Source organism: Palaemon carinicauda, chromosome 1 (assembly GCF_036898095.1).
Source record: "Palaemon carinicauda isolate YSFRI2023 chromosome 1, ASM3689809v2, whole genome shotgun sequence".
Lineage (NCBI taxonomy): Eukaryota > Metazoa > Arthropoda > Malacostraca > Decapoda > Palaemonidae > Palaemon > Palaemon carinicauda.
Genome location: NC_090725.1, coordinates 125464362 through 125480510, shown reverse-complemented (window position 1 = coordinate 125480510; position 16149 = coordinate 125464362). Strand labels below are relative to the sequence as shown.

General features: G+C 37.1%; 1 protein-coding gene across 2 annotated transcripts in view; it reads right to left on the bottom strand.

Moving 5' to 3' along the window:
• LOC137651467 (protein dopey-1 homolog) overlaps window positions 1–16149 on the bottom strand; it is a 501407-nt gene that overhangs the window by 78614 nt on the left and 406644 nt on the right. Inside the window, exons 18-19 of one of the 2 annotated variants that reach the window (XM_068384695.1) lie at window positions 12134–12329; window positions 6586–6600 (exon numbers count right to left, since the gene is read on the bottom strand). In XM_068384695.1, the coding sequence (XP_068240796.1) occupies window positions 6586–6600; window positions 12134–12329 (211 nt within the window). The remainder of the gene's footprint in view (window positions 1–6585; window positions 6601–12133; window positions 12330–16149) is intronic. The other variant, XM_068384701.1, reaches the window with a different exon arrangement.

Genomic DNA, 16149 nt, shown 5'->3' with positions numbered 1-16149 from the left:
CAGAAAATTAGATGGCGAGATAGGGTGAAGGATAATATGGAAGGATGAGGTTAGGTGGAAGAGGATGCCTTTGATCAAAAGCATTGGAAAGGGCGCATCAGGCAACCAACCCCTTAATGTAGGGATGACGGTGGAGAAGAAGAAGGTATAGAAGATGACCTAAATAAAGTAAGGTACTTCTATATGGGATATTTTTCTCTTAAAAGATAAAGGAAGCTTAGAAAATGGCCACTTGATAAGTATCTAGAGTAATAAAAAAAAGGGACAACAAATATATGCTTTTGATGGCCATGATACAGTTTGAGATAAACATGAACATAAATAAACAGCAGTATCCAATGATGGTAATAAGGCAATATTAAGGTGATGTAGTTACAATGCCTTTGGTAGAGTTTTCCTTACTATTATTTGGTCATTATGAAGAAATCTAGAAACTACTGGTATGTATATTCATAATAGGGAAACCTTCAAATATACATCTTTTCTTTCTGACGTCTGCCTTTTTTCCATTCGACTGGTGGCTCTAGTGGCTCTTTCTGGTTAAATACTTCCAGTTCTAGGTAAAATATAGCCAGAAAAAAAGTTGATAGCCCCACATACCACCCTTGATAGCCTTAACATCTAGTGGAACTAGACATTCATCCATCCATCTGCTCAGGCACTGTATCCACCAACAGTTAACATCACTGAATGAATAAAAGATTCAGCTTCTATCCATTGAAAATGGATATATATTGAAAATAATCTAATTACTTTAATTACAGAATCTTACCATAAAAATTTCTAAAAGTGACTCCTTAAAAATACTTTTAAATAAAGAAAACCCATAAACCAGGTATATGGCTACGACTTCTCCAGAAGACATAGCTGTTTACTGCAGTATTAATTAAATCATAAATTTTACTTTTAAGTGAAAATATTAAAAGCATGTAAAAGCAAGAAAAGTTAATATTGATAGCCAGATAAATGAAAAAACTGATTAAGTGAATAAATTAATTGTTCTTCATAATCACCACACTAACTCAAGTTGGTTATAAAACAGCATTATGCAGCAATTAGCATTCAAAACCCTTTGTGTAAATTACCTTCTATGCTAACCTACCAAAATATTTAGAGTACTGTATCTAATGTAAACACTGATGTTTACAAATGATGCACAGAATAGCACATTCTAGCGTACATGATGTAATACTGCCTAAGGTTGTAACATAATCTATCACTAAACTTTTATTTTTTTTTAGAAATTCATATTCAATACCTGGAGTACATAATTTCATTCGTTACTTTTTCTGCAAAACTCAAGAGAACCCTGAAGTCTGTTACAGATGGAAAACTAATTTCTTCTGAAGTTATCTCACTGAAAATTACAACTTCCATTACTCCATATTACTTTCGAGTAGCTAATATACATTTATATTGTTGGAAAGACAGTACATTATACATGAAATCCTTCATACAACCTAACAGCTGGTGATAAAATTATTATACATTTACCAACAAACACAAATTTCTATCAACATTGCCACTGAAAAGTTTTGTCTTCTACAGTGCCAGTAATTCATGCTCTTCATACTGTCTCAGAATGATTTTCTTTTCCATAAGAAACGAAGCAAAAAATGCAACCTAAATATTTTTTATTTTAATATAAACCTTTATTTAAATTACACTTCCATATCCAAATATGAATTACCCATTAATAATTCACTAAATAAGTAATTTTCTCATGTGAGCATACTGTCCCACATTTTCACTGTGCTAAGATACATAATTCTTATAGATAAGAATAACTTGAAAAGTTCTTATTATAATTGGAAGATCTGGGAACAAGACATTTCTAAGAAAATAAATCTCTATTCAGTTCTAAGCCCTCTTACTAAGTTTATTCAAGCTAGAACTTAGCACATGCAGTCTCTACACAATTTTGATAGCTTAATGCCTAAATGGGAGATGTGCCTCAAAATGCATTAAGTGGTCCATGCAACAAAATAAAAATATCTTGTCACCAAAGACCAAACGGAAAGGAAGTGTAGTTTTGTAGAGACTGCAATAGTTTTATGACTTTTTCCCCAAAAAGACTGGCTCTACTAATAACATATCCATAAGGTGATGAAACATCTCTCTGGAATAAAACTGTTTAGTTTTAAAGATATTTTTCCCATAGCACTGTATAATATTATACTCTAAATCCACTTGGAAGGCCACCTAACCCCTACTTTCACAGCTCTGATGAAATCTTCTGTGAAATCGGGCTGGATAGCACCACAGACTTAGTAATTTAAAAAAAAAAAAAAATCTTTTCACAAAAATCATCCTGTGACCTTGAGGTCAAGGTCATTCATATTCCACAGTTTAGGCTCTCATTATCCTCTACATTTCCACCAAATATGGTTCAAATCGACCAAGTAGTTTTTGATTTAGCATCTTCGACTATGTGGAAGCCATTTTTTGTTTCATGATATCTCAAAAACTACAGAACAAAATTAGCTCATACTTGCACCTACACTAGACCATGACCCGAGGTATTACCAGCAAAAATTTGAAAGCAATTGATAGAACGGTTCTTGAGATCTCGAAGAGCAACTGTTTTAAATTTTGCTTTGTGCTTATAAGGCGGTACATACACCTGCACAATTTTCTTGATTTATACTTTCCCCATAGGGGTCATATTGCTGCTCAAGTTTGAAAGCAACCGCTTTAAAATTGACTGAGTTATTAGCAATCTAAGAACAAGGAATAATAACAAGAATAATAGTAATAACAATAGAATTCCACTTGTATGGAGTTCTAATAATAATAAGAATATGAGTAATAAAAAGAGAACACCACTTGTGTGGAGTTCTAAATATCTGTGCTTTTACTGTATTTTCTAGGTAACACAGACATGGAATAGGTTCCTTAAACAAGGGAGGGTTAAAGACTAGAGAAATCTGGTAACTCTCTTCGACTACAGCTAGCACACATGAATTGGGACGAAGGCTCTCCCAAACGTGATAAAAGTGGGAAAATCTTCCTCCCAAAGTGATTTGCATGGCAGGATCATCATAGTGTTCTCTGATAAGATCTACAAGTCTTGCTGGAAACTCTTCAAGGACGTCTATTGTAGCGGAATGTTCCATCACTGTTAAGAAATTAATTCCTTAAGGGAAACAAGTAGAGGGCCATAGAAGATACTGACTTAAAGAGTGAAACATTTGTATCCCTAAAAAATTACCTCAAAGCAATTATTTGTATCCTGGTCCAGAATTGAGCAATTACTTTATCAATCATGTTTTCACCCATAACAGGACCCAAAATAGGTTAAGGAATTAGTGAATTTTTAGAGAGAGAGAGAGAGAGAGAGAGAGAGAGAGAGAGAGAGAGAGAGAGAGAGAGAGAGAGAGAGAGAGAGAGAGAGAGAGAGAGCCTTATTGCCTTATTTTTTGTTTGGGTTCCCCCAGGTCCCTCAGTGTGAGGCACCTCGTATATCCACCAGAGAGTTGCTAATGCATCTTCCGGTGTATTTTGCATCTTCCAGTCTTGGATGGTCTGGGATGCATCTTAGGTATTTATCGAGCTGATTTTTAAACACATCTACGCTCACTCCTGATATGTTTCTTAGATGAGCTGGCAGCACATTAAATAGTCGCTGCATTATCGATGCTGGTGCTTAGTGGATTAATGTCCTGTGCGCCTTTCTCAGTTTACCTGGAATGCTTTTTGGCACTATTAATCTACCTCGGCTTGCTCTTTCTGATACTTTAAGCTCCATGATGTTTTCAGCAATTCCTTCTATTTGCTTCCATGCTTGTATTATCATGTAGCGTTCTCTTCTCCTTTCTAGACTGTATAGTCTTAAAAATTGCAGTCTTTCCCAGTAGTCAAGGTCCTTAACTTCTTCTATTCTAGCAGTATAGGACCTTTGTACACTCTCTATTTGCGCAATATCCTTTTGGTAGTGTGGGTACCATATCACATTGCAGTACTCGAGTGTACTACGCACATAAGTTTTGTAAAGCATAATCATGTGTTCAGCTTTTCTTGTTTTAAAGTGTCTGAATAACATTCCCATTTTTGCTTTACATTTGGCCAACAGTGTTGCTATTTGGTCGTTGCATAACATATTCCTATTTAAAATTACACCAAGGTCTTTAATTGCTTCCTTGTTTGTGATTGTCTCATTATTAGGTCCCTTGTATGCATACACCATTCCTTCTCTGTTTCCATAATTTATTGATTCGAATTTATCGGAGTTAAATACCATCCTATTTATCTCCGCCCATTCATATTTTTTGTTTAGATCTCTTTGTAGTGAGTTCCTATCTTCATCACAAGTAATTTCTCTACTTATTCTTGTGTCATCGGCGAAACTTCTCACTACGGAGTTTTCAACATCACAGTCTATGTCTGAGATCATAATAACAAATAGCAGTGCAGCTAATACCGTACCTTGGGGCACACCAGATATTACCTGGGCTTCATCTGATTTCTCGTCATTTGCAACCACTATCTGTTTTCTGTTTTGCAGGAATTCTTTTACCCATTTTCCTATCTTTCCCACAATATTATGCTTTCTCATTTTTTTCTCCAATATGTTATGGTCTACCTTGTCAAAGGCTTTTGCAAAATCTAGATAGATCACATCTGTGTCTTTTTCATTTTTCATATTATTGTATATGTTTTCATAGTGTGCTATCAGTTGGGTCTGTGTACTTTTTCCAGGTACGAAACCGTGTTGACCCATATTAAACAAATTATTTTTGACCAAATGGTTCATTATTTTCTTTTTTATTACCCTCTCATACACTTTCATAATATGTGATGTTAGACTAACAGGTCTATAATTGCTTGCCTCTAGTCTTGATCCACTTTTGAAGATAGGGGTTATATAAGCTAATTTATGTTTAACATATATCTCGCTCATATCTACACTCTGTCTTAGCAGTATTGCAAGCGGCTTCGCGATAGTGTTTGCAGTTTTTTTTAACAAAATCGCTGGAACTCCATCTGGTCCGGCTGCCGATCCATTTTTAATTTCGTTTATAGCCGTGACAATATCTGCTTCATTAATATCTATATCCGTTAGATATTCAACATTTTCTTCTCTCATTTCTGTTTCATTATTCTCATTCGCAATTCTTGGCGTGAACTCACTCTTATATTTTTCTGCTAATATGTTGCATATTTCCTCTTTTTCATTCGTTAGCCGTCCTTCAATTCTTAGAGGGCCTATTTCTATTCTCCTTTTATTCATCTTTTTTGCATAGGAGTAAAGTACTTTGGGGTTTCTTTTTATATTTTGAAGTGTCCTTTCTTCTAAGTCCCTTTTTTCATTTTCTTTCGACTGTATAATCTTTTGTTCTGCATTTTCTATCTTACATTTTATTTCCCTCATTTTCCACACATTTTTTTCTTTTGCAAGATTTTTCTTCCACTTTTTAATTTTCTGAAATAAGATCCTTCTGTCTCTTGGTATGCACGTCTTTTGTTTATTGTTTTTTTTCGGTACATATTTTTCAACAATTTTCTCCAGTATTTTGTACAGTATATCCGTATTTACCTGTATATTATCACTTATAAATACATTTTTCCATTCTTTATTCAGTTCTTCATTTATTTCTGACCATTTTATATTCTTACTGTAAAAGTTATATTTTCCATATCCTTCCCAAAGTTTTGTGCTTTTATTAATTCTGTGATCACTTGCTTTGGAATGAACTATCAATTCTATGACATTGTGGTCTGAAATTCCCGTGTTATACACTATTATTTCTTTAACATAATTCACCTCATTCACAAATACTAGATCTAGGACATTTTCCTTTCTTGTTGGAATGTGGTTTATTTGTTGCATATTATGTTCTAATAGCATATCTTGAAGCTTTTCAAATTGCCTCTTATCTTCTGCGCTACTATTACTATCTTTTTTATATGTATACATACAACCACTTTCTTCTATCCGTTCTTTCCAATCCACGAAAGGAAAGTTAAAATCTCCGGATAGGAGTATATTCCAGTCTTTATGGTTTCTACATATATCATCTATTTTTTCTATTATTATGTCAAACTCCTTAGTGTTTGGGGGTCTGTAAACTACAATATTCATTAGTTTTTCAAATTCAAATTCTACCGCAATCAAAAGAGAGAGAGAGAGAGAGAGAATGTATTAATAACAGAATATAAGTGAGCATAATTTTCTTTATATTATCCATTGAATTTAGGGTCCCCTATTACACATGTATTTTCAACATAGTACTGTAATACCTGTGGATAAGGAGGATCAGCTATAATACCTTCACCAAAGATGTGCACATATTCCTTTTAATTGCAATAAAACTACCATGCTCTATGTGTCTGAAACTACTACAGTAATGTACTATGTTGCAGATCATTCCAGTAAATTATCTACAAAATGGACTAAAAATGTAAGAAATGTGATAAACATTCCAACTATTTAACACCGAAACACAAAAAGATAATTTTGAAAATACTTAAAAACTTCTTAATAATTAATTATGCAGTAAGTTGAGGAAAAAGAAAATGGCTAAGCTTGATTAATTACAAAGCAATTTACAGCAAAAAAAGATTGCCATGACTACGGGTTATTACCTGCCCCCCTTTTTGCTGCATCGACATCAGTGCACCACCACCAACATAGTGAAGTTGTGGAAGAAACAAGAGTGTAAGTTATGGTAAAAACTAAATTCATAATCTTATTCTAAATGTGGTACTACAATGCACAAACTACAACAGCCTTAACAGTAATCACTCGTAATTCAGCTTTAAAGAAATAAATATTTGATGTGACACAATTCAATTAAATTCTAAAATCCAGATTAAAATATTGTTATAAGTCATGAAAACAGATAAAAATGAATATTTCAAAGTATTTCTAGAACTATTATCTAAAAATATTTTCCCATACATAATCATTGTAGGTAGAGTATTTGTATTTATTTGAAAACTGCCACCTTTAAAGCTGACTTTTGAAATACATTTCTGTATTTTAATATGCTACTTTTGATCTACATATCTCTCTAGGGATAAACGTAATTCATTACACTTAATTATAATACCCTATACACATGATGTTTCCCTACACTAAAAAATACAGTAGCAACAGTGCACTTTATTATCATAAATTACTTGCTGAGCTTGTGAACATACTGTAGAATACACTTTAAAACTAAAGTGGATTTGCCATTAAGATGATAACATCTTTAGTGAATAAAGATTATGATTCTTTTTGTAGAAATCAACATGAACCACTTCAATTTGCAAAAAATTGAAATATCCCTTCTTTAATGACTGACTTTTGACAGGTGAGACATAAAATAAATAAATTTCATAAAAAACAAACTCTTAAACATTTCCATTCAGCTAATCATTGTACAGTAGAGTACTTTTAATTCTTGTGCCGAGAATTTTTCTAACATATATTAAACAATCATATGAATTAAAATCCTGATAAATCCCAACATAAGCCATTTAAGAAGTAAAATGACTAATACTGTACCATCAACTCAGTTTATCAACATCATGCTTTTTGTTCAGTAAACTGTTTGGACAATGGTGCGACCCAATTAATTAGCTACAACTTTGAACTCACAGTACAAATTACGTAGTTGATGTAAAAATATTTTTAAACCTGAATCCTAGCAATTGAATAACCTTAAAAACCTCAGCGTGAAAGAGTACTGTACTTCTAAAGTTAGACTTTGCAATTTGCAATCTTATTTGTGAATTTAATTATTCACTTAAATACCCTGAAATTATGTTGAGCAATATTTGTAGGTATTCATTCACAATTGAATAACACCCCATACAGAACAGCGCCTTGATAGAAAAAGCAAAATGTAATTTCAATACTACACAAGAAATTGGATATTATATCATATAAGAATATCCATCTTAATTTACCCTCCCCTGTCATGTAACCGAGTACAGTATGTTATACTATAAGTGGTCTTATATGATTAAGGATTTTATGTATTTTCTGTTAAGGTATGATAACACTTATATAATAGTGAATGCATCTTCACTGAAAAGACAAACAAGTATTGTTATATCTGCATTAAGACCAAAAACAGAACATTATACTCAGGTATAAAACGGAGGAGAGTAAGTTAAGACTGATAATGTTATATACTGTAACCTATTGTTAAGCATTAGTGAAATAAAAGAAATTTTAATAATATAATTTGTTATTTCTACTATATACTCACCTGATGTCCATATTGTTTCCCTCTGGAAGCTTGCTTATTTTGACATTTACATCTTAAACGTAAAATAATATACCATTTTCTTTCCTTAAATAGACTTAGGCCTTTGGTCCGGTATTGAGACTATCTAGAGGGTTAATGGCAATAACCTTAGCTTGGGTAGGCAGTACATTTCTTTGTCATCCAGTCTCAAAGTCAAAATTAATACCTATCCTCTTTACAACACTAGTCCGTGGAGAGAAGGGTGGGCATGTAATGTATAAGAAAATTAGGTGAGTATAGATATAAATGATAACTTTACTATTTAACTTCCATATATTTCTGTGAACCTCTCTGGATGTTCATATTGCTGTTTCCAAAACTCTGATAGAGATGCATCCGTGAAGGGATGAGATAGGCAATTATAGCCTTAAAATAATAAATGGTCTCAAACTAAAGTTGGTAATAATTTCATTCTCAAGATTATCTAAATACTCTTTATTACATAATCATTATTTATATGATTTACTAAACACTGTTTCCCCAAAATATATTTATTAACAAAATCAACCTAACTATACCAACTGTATACATCAATCAAACTTATATTTAACCACATCAGCAGCAACTAAAGTACTTAAAAGACCAGCAATATTGATCAGCAAACCAGGTTTCTAATGCCCAGTGAGTGATATAGTACATCACTCAACTGATGCTAAAACCTTAGAAAGATTCCTGCAAAAATGAAAGATGAAGCTGGAGATCTCATATCATCAACACTAACTTTCAATTCTTTCATCCGACTTCAATCTAACTCCTTGTGAGCCTCCGTGGTCAAAACTTTAACAAGAAAATATCTAGTCTCACTACAAAAATTATGAACATTACCTCTACTGCCTATGGTCTTGTCCACATGATCCTTAAAAGCTCTCACAGGGGGAAGAAACATATTCTCTAATGTAAAACTAACTTCCTTCTCTAACGAGAGAATTTTAAAAAAATGTGGCAAAGCTTTTGTCCTAATATCATTTTTAGCCCTGAATGCAAGAAAAAGCAATAAGACCAGACTAGCTTATTCCATGTCTTTAGATGATGGTAATGACAGCACAAAAAAAGGCTTGAACTGAGATCTTTAATCGAAAGATTTTCTAAAGGTTAAAAATACAAATTTTTTACATATACAGTAGTAAAACTACATTGAATTTAAAAAAAAAATATATTTTAACTACTATTATTATCATTAATAACTAAGCTACAACCCTAGTTGGAAAAACAGGATGCTATAAGCCAATGGGCTCCGACAGGGAAAAATAACCCAAGTGAGGAAAGGAAATAAATAAACTACAATAGAAATAATGAACAATCAAAATAAAACACCCTAAGAACAGCAACAATATTAAAATAAATCTTTCATATATGAACTATAAAAACTTCAAATAAACAAAAGAAAGAGAAATAAGATAGAATGGTGTGCCTGAGTGTACCTTCAAGCAAGAGAACTCTACCCCAAGACAGTGTAAGACCATGGTACAGAGGCTATGGCACTACTCAAGACTACGGAACAATTGTTTGATTTTGGAGTGTTTCTCCTAGAAGAGCTGCTTACCATAGCTAAAATCTCTCTTATACTTTTACCATGAGGAAAGTAGCCATTGAACAATTACAATGCAGTAGTTAACCCCTTGAACAAAGAAGAATTGTTTGGTAATCTCAGTGTTGCCTGGTGTATGAGGACAGAACAACATGTGGAAAGAATAGGCCAGACTATTCGGTGTATGTGTAAGCAGAGGATAAATGAACCGTAACCAGAGAAAAGGATCCAATGTAGAGTACTGTCTGCCCAGTTGAAGAATCCAATAACTCCTAGCAGTAGTATCTCAACATCTGCTTCAATACCTGAAATGAATAAATCCAATTCTAGATGCCGAGTACAGCATAAAGCATGGATTTATAGCACTTCACAAAAAAGAACATGAAAAAATCTAAAAATGTTATCCAAGCTACTTCTAGTTACTAACACAATCCTTGATTTGTCCAAGCAATATAAACATTCCAATGTTTTTCATACAGATTATTAATAGAATCCTTTTTGGAACTCAAGATAACTAATTAAAAGGACTTAAAAAACCCTTTGATTTTGAAAATATGGTACAGTCTCCAAGCGGTTTGATGTAGCACATTATTCATTTGTCTGTACCGCCTTCAATACCGATTGTCTGAGAAGATTAGACTTGTAAGGCAACCTTCTCAGAAACTCTGACAACAGAGGCCACACATCTGTAAACCATTTCTAGAGGACAAAATGAAGCCACTTGAGTCATCCTGGTATTCAATTGAGTTAATACAAAACTCTCATATTCAGATGTCCCACTGGAATTTACAGTATTTCTCAAAGGAAGTCATCATCCATAGAAAACCAATCCAGATCCAAAGTGACAGACTTTATCCTTTTGAATTTTTCCAGCAAAAGAAGAAAAAATTTAATCCACTTTAGGCCAAAATTGAGGACTACCTGTATTGTTTATCATCAGTTGAATCATGGCAAACAGTGGAAAGGCCTAGAGATCCATATTGGAACAGTCCTGGAACTGGATATCGACTTTTCCATTCTAAAGGATCTGGATATGTAGAACAAAAATACTTTGTTTTTTATTTAAAGATGTTGCAAAACATGACTCATTTAGTCATTCCCACCAATCACAAATCTCTAGCCAACCTAACAGATATAGAAGCCATTCTTTTTGAAGACTCTGATTTTCATTGCTTAACCGAGTGGTTAATGTGTTCAATGGGCTATTTCCCAACCTTGCCCAAGTTAATAGATAATTTATTATCTGGAATAGGGATGGCGAACTGTTTATCCCGTTCCAGATATGTTAATGCTGCTGAGTACACTTGATTCCATAAGAGAGATTTGTAACCATAGCTCCCAAGAAAACTCACTGGAATAGCTGATGAGAATCGTGCCACCAACTCAATATTTGAACTTGGTTCTTCATCAATGTTTCTTGTTATTCCCCAAGGAAGAAGGTTGAGATGGACTCAGTAAAAACTTCTCCAAAGTGACTAGGACTCCTCCTCCTCTCATCTCCCTCATATCAGCCATGACTCTTAATGGTAAAGTGCGAGTTGATTTGCAATTATTTGTATTTTTCATTGTGAATTATAATTATCAATTCAAGAATTTATGGGTTATAAATTATTGAATAACTACCATTACAATACCATTAAAAATGAGTGGATATGCATATTTATGGACTTGTAGAATGCATTGAGTGAATTTCCTCTATTTCTTATGGGAAAAACCCATTTTAAAATACGAGCATCTCAGCTTACAAGTGAGCACGCAGAAAGAATTATACACAAACTGAGGTATTACTGTATATATAAATATATATACTGGACAGCATATATAAATATATATACTGGACAGCATATATAAATATAAGTTAAGGACTACTAATGAAATGCTTTCTAACTTTCACAATTATTATGAAGTAGCTTAGTATACCCCACAAGTCATTATTAGGGATCTAATAATAATTGCCTTAAAGGTAATTTGTAAAGAAGAGCCAAAAACTGAAACAAATATTCATAGTAAGACTTTCAAGTGGATGAGAAACCAATTGATTTTATCATGAGTTAAAAAAAAATAGTAATAAGTACTAACAACACCTTTGGACATTGTACTGAAACTAATAAAAGCTAAGTATAGAACTGTACAAGACTAACAATCACCAATACAGTACTATTATTCAATGTATCTGCAATTGTTAATAAGCTGTGCTAAAATCTGAGCTTCAGAAAAAGGGTAAAAACAATACAAAACTGCTAATGAAAATATCAATAGGAAAAACTATGCAAAACTGCTAATAAAAAATGTTAATACGAAAAACTGTGCAAAACTTGTAATAAAAATATTAATAAACAAAAAGTTATTCAGTTTGAACACATACCTAAACTGTTCAGAATCTGTAGCCAACTCTTGTTCCATCATAAGAAATACTTGAACTAATTCAGTAATGATAACAGGCCAAAGTGATGTTACACCTCGCGGTGACATCCGTAGAAGCAAAACTCGAAAACAGAGAAGTACCTGAGCCACCAAAGATGGAACAACTTGTCCCAATCGAGTTACTTCAGCCAGTCGTTCTGAAAATTAAGAAAATAAACACGAAAATTGAATTTTTTTCCTGATCCTTACAACTGTACTCACAGACAACTAAATAGTAACAAGGAAAAACAGAATTTTGATAATAAAATTTCTTATTGCTATACTCACCTTATGTTCATATTGCTTCTTCTCCAGTTAGATAGGTTTAACTGACACTTGCCCATAAAATTTTAAAATGTTTCCATTTTTTAGCTTAAAATTGGTGATCGGTAAATCCCACCACGGGAAATCCACCACAGTAAATTCCACCATAGGTAAATTCCACCACGATATATTCCACCATGGTAAGTTCCACCAAAGAGGATATTGGAATATCACTGTGACTTAGTTGTTTGAAATGACTAAGCTTGAATGATAGGTTATACGCACACACCACGAATGTATTTCCACTTCTTGTTTACAGCTTTTAAACTACACTTCTTGACTTTTAAATTAAATTGTTTAGTAATTTGTTTAAATATCACAAATTTTAAGTAATTTGTATTTTTCCTAACAGTACTTACCTCGAACTACTTTCTTAGGAGTATCTGGGATTCTCCTCCCAACCGACCAGAATTTTGTGTAGTTTCCCCTATCTCCGTTTTCTATAGTGGGTACCTCTGTAGCGGATGAATACACGCCCTGAGGCGACCCGGGTCAGTGAGCGTGCGTGGCCAGGTCTCGGTCATCAGTAAGTTTATGATAGATAAGGTATTAAAAGTCCTGTAAGGCACTCGGGGCAGGATGGGTGGGCCATAACCCGAAAGTAGTTCGAGGTAAGTACTGTTAGGAAAAATACAAATTACTTAAAATTTGTGATTTGTTCCAACACGAAGTACTTACCTCGAACTACTTTCTTAAGAGACTTATACTTTAGGAGGTGGGAGTGGCCTTTCGGACCGAGAGACCGGCTGGAAATGGGAATGAACCTAGATAGGAGGCTAGGTTCTTCTGACCCCAAAATAGGAATGAGAATTAGGGAAAACTATGCAAAAAATTATCTTAGAGTCTAAGTAACTCATCTCTGTAAGAGTCTTCGGACATGGATGCTTTCAACTGAATGTGTTCCCCATGGCAGGAGAAGGGATCAAGGGGAATGTCTCTTGGACTTACCGCACACGGCTTCCCGGGGCTACGACCTTAAATCTTCTGGAGCGCAGAAACGACGGGACCAATAGAGAAACCGTCCAAAGACTTCCTAGAACAGTCCTTCAGGTAGTGAGCCGTAAAGGTGGGCTGCCTGGACCAAGTGCCCGCCTTCAGGATCTGGCCCACAGCCATGTTCCTCTCAAAGGCCAACGAAGTACTCAGGCCCCTAATATCATGGGGTCTCAGCTTTCCCGGAAGGGAGTCTCCTGTGCTGTCGTAAGCCCTCATAATTACCTGTCGTAACCAGAAAGAGACCGTATTCTTAGAGACTGCCTTCTTCACTTGCCGCAACGAGACGAACAGACTCTTGATCCCAGGTCGAAGCTTGGACGTTCTTTCCAGGTACTTTCGCACAGCTCTGACTGGACACAGTAACAAGTCCCTCGGGTTGTAGGAACGTGGAATCGCTGGCACTGAAAACCCCTCGAACCTAGGGTCCCAGTAAGCTGGGTTCTGAGTTTTGGCTACAAAATTGGGTAAGAACCTGAAATTTACTTCGCCAACCTTTCGTGTGCGAGACCTCGTATGACAACCCATGGAGCTCGCTTACTCTCTTCGCTGAAGCTAAGGCTAAAAGGAAGACAGTCTTGAGGGTGAGCTTGTCTAGGATATCTTGAGAGGTTCGAAGGGCGGCTCCGACAGGACTTTCAGAACTCTGGCCACATCCCACTGGGGCACTCTAGAGGCCTGGGGGGAACACGATTGTTCGAAGCTCTTGATGAGCATCGAGATTTGTCTGGAAGCTCCTAGATTAATGCCTTTTAGGAGGAAGACTTGGCCCAAAGCCGCTCGGACTCCCTTGATGGCTGGAATAGACATACCCACGTCGTCTCTCAGATAGACTAGGAAGTCGGCTAACTTATGAATGGAGGCCTCCAACGGCCTGATGTCCTGTGAGGCGCACCATTTAGTAAAGGTGGTCCATTTCGCTTGGTATACAGCAACAGAAGACCGTCTTAGGTAACCCAACATCCTTGCTGCGGTCTTCGACGAGTATCCTTCCCTCTTCAGGAGCTGCTCGATAACCTCCACGCGTGTAGGCGGAGGGACCGAGGGTTTCGGTGAAACCTTTGGAAGTGTGTCTGACGGAGGTGGTCTGGCCTGTCTGGAAGGGGTCATGGTGGGAGGCGCGCCCGTACCTTTAGGTCCGCGAACCATTCTCTCTCCGGCCACCAGGGCACTACCAAAGTCATCCACAGGTTGTTTGCCCGCCTCACTCTATTGAGGACTTGTCTGAGCATCCCAAAGGGCGGGAAGGCATACACGTCGAGGTTGTCCCAAGGATGTTGAAAGGCATCCTCGAACGCTGCTGTTGGATCTGGCACAGGAGAACAAAACACTGGGAGCTGTGTGTTGAGTCTCGTGGCGAAGAGGTCCATCACCGGCGACCCCCACTTCAGGATGACCGTCTGGGCCACAGCATCTCCGGAGGGTCGATTGCGAAAGGCATTCCCTTGAGGGTGTTCGTCCTGTCGTGCCACCACTTCAGGACTTCCTTTGTCTCCCGGGACACCGGAACTATTTTGTGCGGGGACTCCCCTGGGGTCCAGAGCTCCTTCAGGTTGCATTGAACCCCTCTCAGTTTGAGTCTCCTCCGGGGAACTAACTTCTCCAACGACACGAGGTGGCCTACCAACCTCTGCCAGTCTTTGGCTCTCCTCGGCTGGTCCCTTAGGAAGGGTCGAAGTATCCAATCCAGATTGTCCAACCTCTCTGAGGAGGGGAAGGCCCTCACCAATTAGGTGTCTAGAACCATCCCCAGGTAGGTCATCCTGGTGGAGGGCGCAAGCTGCGACTTTTCCAGGTTGATGGTGATACCCAAGTCCCTGCAGAACTGTAGAAGCTTCGCGCCTTGCTCCCTCAGTACTCCCTCTGAGGCTGAAAGTTACAACCAGTCGTCTAGGTAACGAATCAGGCGGATGCCCTGCTCGTGCCCCCAGACTGAGACTGTTATGAAGACTCTTGTGAAGACTCTCGTGAAGACCTGAGGAGCTGTCGACAGCCCGAAGCAGAGAGTTCTGAATTGCAACGCTTGGGTATCCCACTTCACTCTTAGGAACTTCCTGCTGGAGGGGTGGACAGGGATCTGAAAGAAGGCGTCCTTGAGGTCTAAGGACATCATGAAGTCACCTTCCCTCAAGGCTGCCATCACCGACTTCGGGGTGTCCATCTTGAAGTCGGTCTTGCACACAAACTTGTTGAGGGCTGACAGGTCTATGACCGGCCTCCAACCCCCTGTCGCTTTCTCCACCAGGAAGAGTCTGCTGTAGAACCCCAGGTTGGGGTTCTTGACTGGTTCCAACGCCCCTTTGGCGAGCATGGCCGACACTTCCTCCTGTAATGCTGCCCTTCTTAAGGGGTCCTTGGACGCCAACCACTCTGCCTGTTGGTCTGGAATTCGAGGGGGCGGTTCCGCTAGGAAGGGCAACCTATACCCGTCCTTCAGTACTGCTACGATCCACAGATCTGCTCCGTAGTCCCGACAAGCTTGCCAAGAGTGTTTGAGGCATCCCCATACCTGAGGCTTCGGCAGGAGTAGGGGCCTCTCTGCCTATCTTCTCCTAGAGGCGCGGCTGGAGCGTCCTCTCCTGGAGTTGGAATAGGAGGGTCTAAAGGATGCTTGCGGGGTTGAACCTCCCCTACGGGAGGGCTGCGGGGCTTGGTGCCAAG